The sequence below is a fragment of the Oncorhynchus mykiss genome, chromosome 31, assembly GCF_013265735.2.
Source record: "Oncorhynchus mykiss isolate Arlee chromosome 31, USDA_OmykA_1.1, whole genome shotgun sequence".
In the NCBI taxonomy this organism is placed as follows: Eukaryota; Metazoa; Chordata; class Actinopteri; order Salmoniformes; family Salmonidae; genus Oncorhynchus; species Oncorhynchus mykiss.
The window spans coordinates 23,217,962-23,228,314 of record NC_050571.1 but is presented as its reverse complement, the minus strand read 5'-3'; the positions used below and the strand labels follow the sequence as shown (position 1 = coordinate 23,228,314).

General features: G+C 42.7%; 1 protein-coding gene across 1 annotated transcript in view; it reads left to right on the top strand.

The window, feature by feature from the left end:
* The first annotated feature begins 3,030 nt into the window (after window positions 1-3,030).
* The window catches only part of LOC110504794 (alpha-1A adrenergic receptor), a 24,411-nt gene continuing 17,088 nt past the window's right edge, over window positions 3,031-10,353 (top strand). The window contains exon 1 of the mRNA XM_021583608.2: window positions 3,031-4,529. Coding sequence (XP_021439283.1) covers window positions 3,497-4,529 — 1,033 coding nt within the window. The 5' untranslated portion in view covers window positions 3,031-3,496. The remainder of the gene's footprint in view (window positions 4,530-10,353) is intronic.

Sequence of the window (10,353 nt, the reverse complement as noted above, 5' to 3'; positions counted from 1 at the left end):
GCTGTGGTGTCAAAATCATATAATTTAAACAAGTCTCACATGCAGCTAAACAAAGTGGTCTCTTAGTTATTTTTCTACAGATGAAACATATGTGGGCAGGGACAGACTGTCTATACAGAATCAGACATCTGGAGACTGAATGGAGCACTGACTGGTACAAATGCAATCTATGTACTGTATATTGGACTGGACGTGGGATGCGTGTGGGGCAAGCCATATTAGCTTCTCTGCCATGTGCCATTCATCAGGATGTAAACATCAACACATCTAACTCCAGGCGCAATGACAGAACAGGTCAATAAGGTTCTTGTGTTATGAATTCAGCTCAAAGTGTTTCCAGACTGACTGACAGCCTTAGCCAGGTCCACCATCAGAGTAGTAGCCTTTCAGTTAGCCTTGGTGCCTTGCTAATCGCTAGCAATAATATGCATGAAGAGGTCCGTAATGCGGCTTCGCCCTGCCCCCCTCCCCCATCTCCTGTGTAATGAACAATGTCTCAATCGGAAAGACTGGCATCACATGCCTCAGACCAAGTTGACATAAGGGGAAGCGCCACAGCATCAGTCCTGAAAGCGTTGAAAGCCTCCAGACGTAGACACTTGAATACCAACTTCATGGTGTACAAAATAATTTACTTTGTGGTTTGCAGGTCAACCCCTGACAATGTTAACATTAGTAATCCCTTGTTATATGGACTTGTGGCCCGTGCTGGACCGGAACACACAGAACAATATGAATGAATGTGGTGTGGCATTACAATGACCAAACTGCTCTGAACCCCTATTGGAAACAGGTGTGGTGAAGAAGAACTCGAAGGTGATATGCAACCCAGAGTATTTGCGAACAAGCTACAGAAAAATTATTATTAGGACTTTAATTTGCTTCCATTCCATAAGCCTGTAAAAACACCTCAATCCATCACCAATGCATGCTGAGCAGTGGAGGAATGTTCTTTCTATATACACACAAGGTAGTTTAGGTTCCAGGCAGTGACTGTATACAGGTAAGCTCCAGTATACAGTAGATACAGTACAGTAGTATTTGATATGTATGGCTGCATAATTATCCTACGCAAGAAATCCGGTCTGGGCCAAAGCAGTAATTGAAACGCCTGAATGGCAAAAATTGGACAAGAACATAAATTGTTCTGCAAATGCATGAACTATCCCTTCCATTAGACCACCCTAGAGCCTACACTGTGAAAAGTGGGACTAAACTGTTGTTCATTTCGAGTACTTATACTGATTGGAATGATTAAAAATTACGATTTGGATTCGTTCAACCTATTATTCAATGTGTCTGATCAAATATGATTTTTTTAATTGAACCAAAGCTTTTAAATTGCTTTCAACACCTCACGTGCATGTGCATTGAATGTAGCGGTGGGAGCCTATCAGAAGAGTTGGAGGCGTGTCTTATTGATGACGTGGCTTTCTGCTTGTTCTTTTTGCCCCGCCCTTGAGAATGATTGTGACTCCAGTTAATGTGGTCTTTTGCATTTGTTATTCGAACTTCAGCTGACACACTGCCACCATTTGTAATTTTACTTACATACTGTAAGTGCATGTGCTATTAAAGAGAAGGGTAAGGTTTAGATATTGTGTCTACTATATATGACAGTCTTGTGTAAAGAATATGTTTGGAAAATTCTTTCAAGTTATTGAACCAACTTATTTCTCTATGTCCAGGGAATTTATTTCATTCATAGTAAGTCAATTGAAGAAATGTGATTAGGTCATTCAAAATATTAATTTTTACTTGGAACGAGATAACAACAATGGGTTGTATTTATATTAAATATTTGTTTTATTTGTTATTTATTAGGTTTAACCAAAGGGGAAAAGTAAGTGTTGAAAGACATAGGTTGCAACTTGACAAATAGGTTTGGTAATAATCAAATAACAGTTGGTATTGAATGGAATATTTGGTTTCAACAAATGTAGAATTTTTCAAACGGAACGACCAAACCAATTGATATGTGACTAGTTGAAGTAATTTTTGAAGGGGTTGATACAAAAATATATATTTTTACAGCGACTGCAACACCTGTGGGAAAAATATATTCACCTGAATCTTAATGATAAGATGTTAGTCTGTCTTGACAGGGAAAGAAATGTTAACAGCTATGCATTGCTTACTGGTATTATTCTATGGGTAAAAACACAGGCAACATTCAGCCATGTACTTGTTCATCTTATTGATTCCCTTTAAGCCTCCACTTCATTTGAACTAAATGACCGATCAAGACAAGGGGCACAGAGAAACCTTCAATGTTTTCAATGCCCAAGATATTCAACCTAGTGCGATGCCCAAGATATTCAACCTAGTGCGATGCCCAAGATATTCAACCTAGTGCGATGCCCAAGATATTCAACCTAGTGCGATGCCCAAGATATTCAACCTAGTGCGATGCCCAAGATATTTAACCTAGTGCGATGCCCAAGATATTCAACCTAGTGCGATGCCCAGGGTATAATGTGCTAAAGCCCACCTCCAAAATCCAGTTTAAGATATGTAGTTATAGCCTTTTCGATGATGTATTTCTGAACGTTGTTCATATGACCTGAATATTGTGGAGTTTCATGGTGGAAAGAGAGATTGAGGGAATTATTCCTTCTGAAAACGTAGACAAATCCAAAGCTAAATTTGAACCATTCCATGTTTTGATCAGACAGCTTCTCCTCACATAAAATGCGTGGTCGTGATAATGTCGTGAGTGATTTGTTGGAGAATGTTTTTTTTTAAAGGAATTCATTGCATAGCAGCATCAGCTCTCATTGAAACCCATTATGAACATAAAGGCACAATTGTTTGATTTAAGTTTAGCCCTACAATCAAATTGTATTTTCCACCAGAAAATCCCACTTCAACCCCTGCCACATCCTGCATAACATAGTAGCCTATAGACTAAGCTCCCAAAACAACAGTCTAATCAAATCATCTGAAAAAATACATCAATGACATCACAGCCAATAGTCCACTCCCAGCCCAACTCATGAAAAAGTTGCATGCATAGACCTCACCACAAAACCAACACAGAAATCCATGCGTTTTCTGTGCTGCCACAGACATTTTCCTAGTGCAGTTATTCTTGGGCTACTGCGTAGGCCTAATATGCGTCATATACAGTACTTCTCTTCTGTTCGGCCGTATATCTATCTACCAATTCATACAGTCAAGCTGCATTAAGGAGAGAGCTGCTGAAGCACATACAGTGCAGCGCGCTGAGCAGTGAGGTTTGACAGGAGGCACAGGGTGGACTGCTCGATACTTTTCATGCAGACAGTTCTCAGAGAAGACAGAGCAAGACAACTGCACTGCAATTGGACTGATGTGACAAGACCTTTGAGATACAATTAACTGAGTGGGACGTTAAGAAAATGCACCATTTGGGACATTTTATTTTAATCCTTGATAACCTCTCCTTTAGTCATGTAGCCTAACAACACTTGGTCGAGCAGATTTATTTCGGGATGGTGTTGCTTGTTTTATTTTGATGCAGCTCCATGTGATTAGAAACCTGCTATGGAGGACCTCTTTAGTCAAAATGAATCTGAGCACTGACAATGCCAACTTATGGGGAAATGGTTCCTTATTGGAATTTCAGGGCGGGAAAGTGGGGATACCGTGGTTGTCAGAGTCGCCTGTCAACTCCACAAACGCCACTGGCAACGGGACGGAGATCGATGAAGTGGATCTTACCCGTGCCATCCTGCTTGGCTTGGTTCTGGGAGCTTTCATCGTGTTTGCCATCGTGGGCAACATCCTTGTCATCCTGGCGGTGGTGACCAACAGGCACCTGCGAACTCCGACCAACTACTTCATTATCAACCTGGCCATCGCCGACCTGCTGCTGGGCACCACCGTGCTGCCGGTGTCTGCCACCCTGGAGATCCTCAACTACTGGGTGTTCGGCAGGGTCTTCTGTGACATCTGGGCGGCGGTGGATGTTTTGTGCTGCACCGCGTCCATTATGAGCCTGTGTGTCATTTCAATCGACCGTTACATCGGGGTGAGCCACCCGCTGCAGTACCTGAGCATAGTGACCGAGAAGCGGGCACTTCTGGCCATGCTCGGGGTGTGGGTGCTCTCGGTGGTCATCTCCATTGGACCCCTCCTTGGGTGGAAGCAGCCGCCATCGCCAGACGACACGGTGTGCCTCATCACAGAGGAACCGTTTTACGCACTCTTTTCCTCCCTCGGGTCCTTCTATATACCGCTGGTTGTTATCTTGTCCATGTATTTTAGGGTTTATGTGGTCGCCAAGCGAACCACCAAGAACCTGGAGGCTGGGGTGATGAGGGAGAGGATGAATACGAGTGAGCTGACGCTCAGGATCCACAGGGGATCACAGATGCAGGATGACACAGGCGGAGGCACCAGCAAGGGCCGCGCAACCCAGGCGAGGAGCTCCCTGGCAGTGAAGCTTCTGAAATTCTCCCGGGAGAAGAAAGCAGCTAAAACTTTGGGGGTCGTGGTTGGAATGTTTACGCTTTGCTGGCTGCCGTTCTTCCTAGCCTTACCCATCGGTAGGTATATTTTACCATATATATTGTCCCTTTTCCAAATTAATATCCAAGCACGCCTTTTACAGAAAACTATCTTGATCAATATGAATATTGACAGAGCAGTCCAGCAGTTAAATGAAACAATGATAATAATAATAATAATATGATACTGTAGCCTACAATTAAAATAACCCTCAATATGTGATAATACACATACAAAAATATTATGGTACATTTAAATATATTTTGCTGCCATGTTACATTTTGCAAGCAAACTGCTGAAAAGTGTCCGAGAAGATTTTTCTTTAATATCTGGAAGTAAATCTATGTGGCCCTTGGGTCCCATTCAGAGATAACTGTTCCATAAATCCCATCTCCAGAACATTGGCCGATGGCCTATATGATAATATCCATTCATTAATTTACTGACATGATTTATCAGCATTTTACCAAATCCCTACGGACCCTGGTTAAAAGTATTACACTAATGGGATAGGGTGCTTTTTGGGACGCAGACAATATGTGTGGCATATTGGACTTTATTATTCTGCAGTGGGGGTCTACTACCTTGCCAAACAACAAACAATTGTCTATAGCAGAGACTAATGCCCATGGTGTCACCATGTCAGGGTGGGCTTAACTTAACCAGCTGTAAGACATAATGCTTAGAGGTATGGACCATAATTCCTTAATCATATTACTAGGTCCTGGGAGGTTTTCCTGAGCCGGAGTCATATGGTCAAGAAAATGCCACATACACTCACCTGAGCTTCCTGGGCCTCTCTCTTATCTGAAATGGGGATACTCAGCCCCAGGGCCAGTAGGGCTAGTGGAGTCTAGAGGGGCCAGTGCTGGGCCGGTAGGGGTTAGTGGAGTCTAGAGGGGCCAGTGGGGGGGGCGGTAGGGGTTAGTGGAGTCTAGAGGGGCCAGTGGGGGGGCGGTAGGGGTTAGTGGAGTCTAGAGGGGCCAGTGGGGGGGCGGTAGAGGCTAGTGGAGTCTAGAGAGGCCAGTGGGGGGCGGTAGGGGTTAGTGGAGTCTAGAGGGGCCAGTGGGGGGGCGGTAGGGGTTAGTGGAGTCTAGAGGGGCCAGTGGGGGGGCGGTAGGGGTTAGTGGAGTCTAGAGGGGCCAGTGGGGGGGCGGTAGAGGCTAGTGGAGTCTAGAGAGGCCAGTGGGGGGCGGTAGGGGTTAGTGGACAGAGCAGTGCAGATAGACAAGGAAAATGTTTTCAGGGAGACCTCCGCTCTGTCCTTCCCCTTCTCTGTGCCTCTATCTCTAAGAGGTCTGTTCCAGTATGGTAATATACTGTGTCAGCTATCTATTAAAACCCTAATAAACCAGATGCAGTCAATCACTAAAACTCCTGATATATGCATTGGCAGTCGTGTAAAGTAAAGTCAAAATATTTTAAGACGTTTTTTGGGGTGTCTGTACTTTACTTTATTATTTATATTTTTAACAACTTTTACTTCTACTACACTACGTTCCTAAAGAAAATAAATGTATATACTTTTTACTCCCATAAATTTCCCCTTACACCCAAGAGTATTCGTTACATTTCGAAAGCTCAGGCAGGACAGCACTATGGCCCAAAATACACATCTATCAATATAACGTGTTGTCATCACTACTGCCTCTGATCTGGCGCACTCACTAAACACATATACTGTGTTTCTAAGTGATGTCTGAGTGGTGAAGTGTGCCCCTGGGTGTCTTGACTGTAAAAACAAAAAACGAAAGTTTTTACGGCCAAAGTGTTTGCTTAATATAAGGAATTTTACTCCAGTAACATTATGACAATTGAGTACTTTTTCCACCACTGTACTTAAGTAAATGTAAACCCAGATACTTTTAGACCTTTATTCAATTAGTATTTTACTGGGCGACTTTCACTTTTATTTGGGTCATTTTCTATTCTATTGGGTCATTTTCTAATCTTTACTTTTACTCAAGTATGACAATTGAGTACTTTTTCCACCACTGTCGATTGGCTTGGGACAGTTGTGAATGCATGCACTGAACCAGAGCATGCAGATCTCCAGTCATTAGAAATAATGTAGAGCACTTGAATTGTGAAAGAGTTTGTGCTTATCAGGAAGTACTTATCCATAGTGCACTTATTAGGAGTCTGCAGTACTAGCTTGGACTAGAACTATTAGTTCATTAAAATCAAAAAATGATGTTTTAAGTGAGAAGTAGGAATTGGTCTGAAGCCTAAAATGAAAGGACATTCACATGAGCACCACAATGCATACTCCACACCCATGCTTTACCAAGGTTTTCCAGCACACAGCTTTGACCTACTACAGTAGCTCTGTTGGTCTATTGTACTTCCAACAATGTGTAGGCAGGTTGCTTACAATTCAAAACTTCTCAAACAGCCTAATTCATTCTCTTAGAGGAGGGGGCTCCCACAACAAATTGATTTGTACTGTATACAAGGTAATGCATTGCATTTATCCCAGCTTACACTAAGACATTAGCTCCTTCCACTACCTTTACAAGCTTTTTTATTATTATATGAAAGCAAGCTTTACTTTTATACTTATAGACTTAAAGACCAACAGGCTTCATTGAGCTATTTTGTCTTGTAGTAATGTGGCGCCTGCCTGTATTTCCTTAAACCTGTATTTTAACAATACATGTCATTGAAAAATAAATATATATCATAACACCTTTGTTGGTCAGTGTGTACCCAACTTAACAACAGGGATTGGTGTGTTAAACACGGTCACTCATATAAACTCATATAAAAATCCAAATAACTTCACAGATCTTCATTGTAAAGGGTTTAAACACTGTTTCCCATGCTTGTTCAATGAACCATAAACAAATAATGAACATGCACCTGTGGAACAGTCGTTAAGACACTAACAGCTTACAGACGCTAGGCAATTAAGGTCACAGTTATGAAGACTTAGGACACTAAAGAGGCCTTTCTACTGATTCTGAAAAACACCAAAAGAAAGATGGCTAGGGTCCCTGCTCATCTGCGTGAACGTGCCTTAGGCATGCTGCAAGGAGGCATGAGGAATGCAGCAATGTCCGTACGTGAGACGCCTAAGACAGCACTACAGGGAGACAGGATGGACAGCTGATCATCCTCGCAGTGGCAGACCACGTGTAACAACACCTGCACAGGATTAGTACATCTGAACATCACACCTGCGGGACAGGTACAGGAGTTACACCAGGAATGCACAATCCCTCCATCAGTGCTCAGATTGTCCGCAATAGGCTGACAGAGACTGGACTGAGGGCTTGTAGGCTTGTTGTAAGGCAGGTCCTCACTAGACATCACCGGCAACAACGTCGCCTATGAGCACAAACCCACCGTCGCTGGACCGACTGGCAAAAAGTGCTCTTCACTGAGTTGTGGTTTTGTCTCACCAGGGGTGATGGTCGGATTTGCGGTTATCGTCAAAGGAATGAGCGTTACACTTGGAGGTGGAGGGTCCGTCATGGTCTGGGGCGGTGTGTCACAGCATCATCGGACTGAGCTTGTTGTCATTGCAGGCAATCTCAACGCTGTGCGTTACAGCGAAGACATCCTCCTCCCTCATGTGGTACCCTTCCTGCAGGCTCATCCTGACATGACCCTCCAGCATGACAATGCCACTATCCATGTTGCTCATTCTGTGCGTGATTTCCAAGACAGCAAGACAGGAATGTCAGTGTTCTGCCATGGCCAGAGAAGTGCCAGAATCTCAATCCCATTGAGCACGTCTGGGACCTGTTGGATTGGAGGGTGAGGGCTAGGGCCATTCCCCCCAGAAATGTCTGGGAACTTGCAGGTGCATTGGTGGAAGGGTGGGGTAACATCTAACAGCAAGAACTGGCAAATCTGGTGCAGTCCATGAGGAGGAGATGCACTGTAGTACTTAATGCAGCTGGTGGCCACACCCGATACTGACTGTTACTTTTGATTTTGACCCCCCCCCCCTTTGTTCAGGGACACATTATTCAATTTGTGCTAGTCTGTGAAACTTGTTCAGTTTATGTCTCAGTTGATGAATCTTGTTATGTTCATACAAATATTTACACATGTTAATTTTGCTGAAAATAAACGCAGTTGACAGTGAGAGGACATTTATTTTTTTGCTGAGTTTAGATATAGTGGTCTATAGAGCATTGAGCACGTCTGGGACCTGTTGGATTGGAGGGTGAGGGCTAGGGCCATTCCCCCCAGAAATGTCTGGGAACTTGCAGGTGCATTGGTGGAAGGGTGGGGTAACATCTAACAGCAAGAACTGGCAAATCTGGTGCAGTCCATGAGGAGGAGATGCACTGTAGTACTTAATGCAGCTGGTGGCCACACCCGATACTGACTGTTACTTTTGATTTTGACCCCCCCCCCCCCCCCCCCCCCTTTGTTCAGGGACACATTATTCAATTTGTGCTAGTCTGTGAAACTTGTTCAGTTTATGTCTCAGTTGATGAATCTTGTTATGTTCATACAAATATTTACACATGTTAATTTTGCTGAAAATAAACGCAGTTGACAGTGAGAGGACATTTATTTTTTTGCTGAGTTTAGATATAGTGGTCTATAGAGCATGTCTTCAAACCTGATTTATATGACCGTTAGTTTACCTGTGTAATATTGACATAAGCTCAGAACCATTTGTCAAACATGGTCCTGTTTTATCAATTGCTGTGCTGATCAATGGACAGTTCATTACCTCTTTCAAATGACTATGTAGCAATCCTTAACTGTGCGTCAATCTAAGTAACATAATTTTAAAACCCCCCATCAAAATCCGTCAGTTTAAGCTAGAGATATCTGCATGGGCTGACTCTAAATTCACTCCATCCACCTTTGTCGGCCTTCCACGTCTGTGGTGGAAGGTGGTCGCTCTACAGCGATGTGTGTCAGACCATGAAAAATTGGTCTTCTCATGAAAATGCCTGTAGCATCCGAACGGTTTGGCCTAATATGACCACTGGAAAGATAAGACTCTCACAAACACTGTGTTGTTCTCCATTTTGCTCTACGACCACCACAAATATATATTATTTGAACAGCAGGACACTGTAAAGTCCATTATCCCCCTGAAGACTATGAATTAGGCTGTTTGAGAAGGTTTGAATGCTAAGCAACCTGCCTATACATTGTTTGAAGTACAATAGACCAACATAGCTACTGTAGTAGGTCAAAGCTGTGCAGGAAAACCTTGGTAGAGCATGGGTGAAGTACACATTGTGGGGCTCATGCTCATCAGCTTCAGACCAATGCCTACTTCTCACTTAAAACCTTGTTCAATGTTTTGAGTTTCCATGGTTTTACATGCAACATTATTATACAACGTTATAATACAATATAACACAGAAATACAAGTTAAGTCAAAGTAAACAATAATCACAAATGGCAATAGAAATAATGTAGTTGTTAGTATTTATTTAATATTAACAGCTGATTTTCAGGAGGGAAGCAAAAACCAGAAACCCATTTAAGCCAATATGGAGTAAACTGGAAAACTTTTCTCAGATCTCTCTTAACCTGTCTGGGAATGGGGTTCCGCTAGCACAAATTGCAGGGCGCCAAATACAAATCAACAGAAATCTCATAAATCAAATTTCTCAAACATACAAGTGTTAGGCACCATTTTAAAGATAAAATTCTCGTTAATCCAGCCACAGTGTCTGATTTCAAAAATACTTTACAAGCTCCACAAACGATTATGTTAGGTCACCACCAAGTCACAGAAAAACCCAGCCATTTTTTCCAGACAAAGAGAGGAGTCACAAAAAGCACAAATAGAGAGAAAATGAATCACTAACATTTGATCTTCATCAGCTGACACTCATAGGACTTCATGTTACACACTACATGTATGTTTTGTTTTAT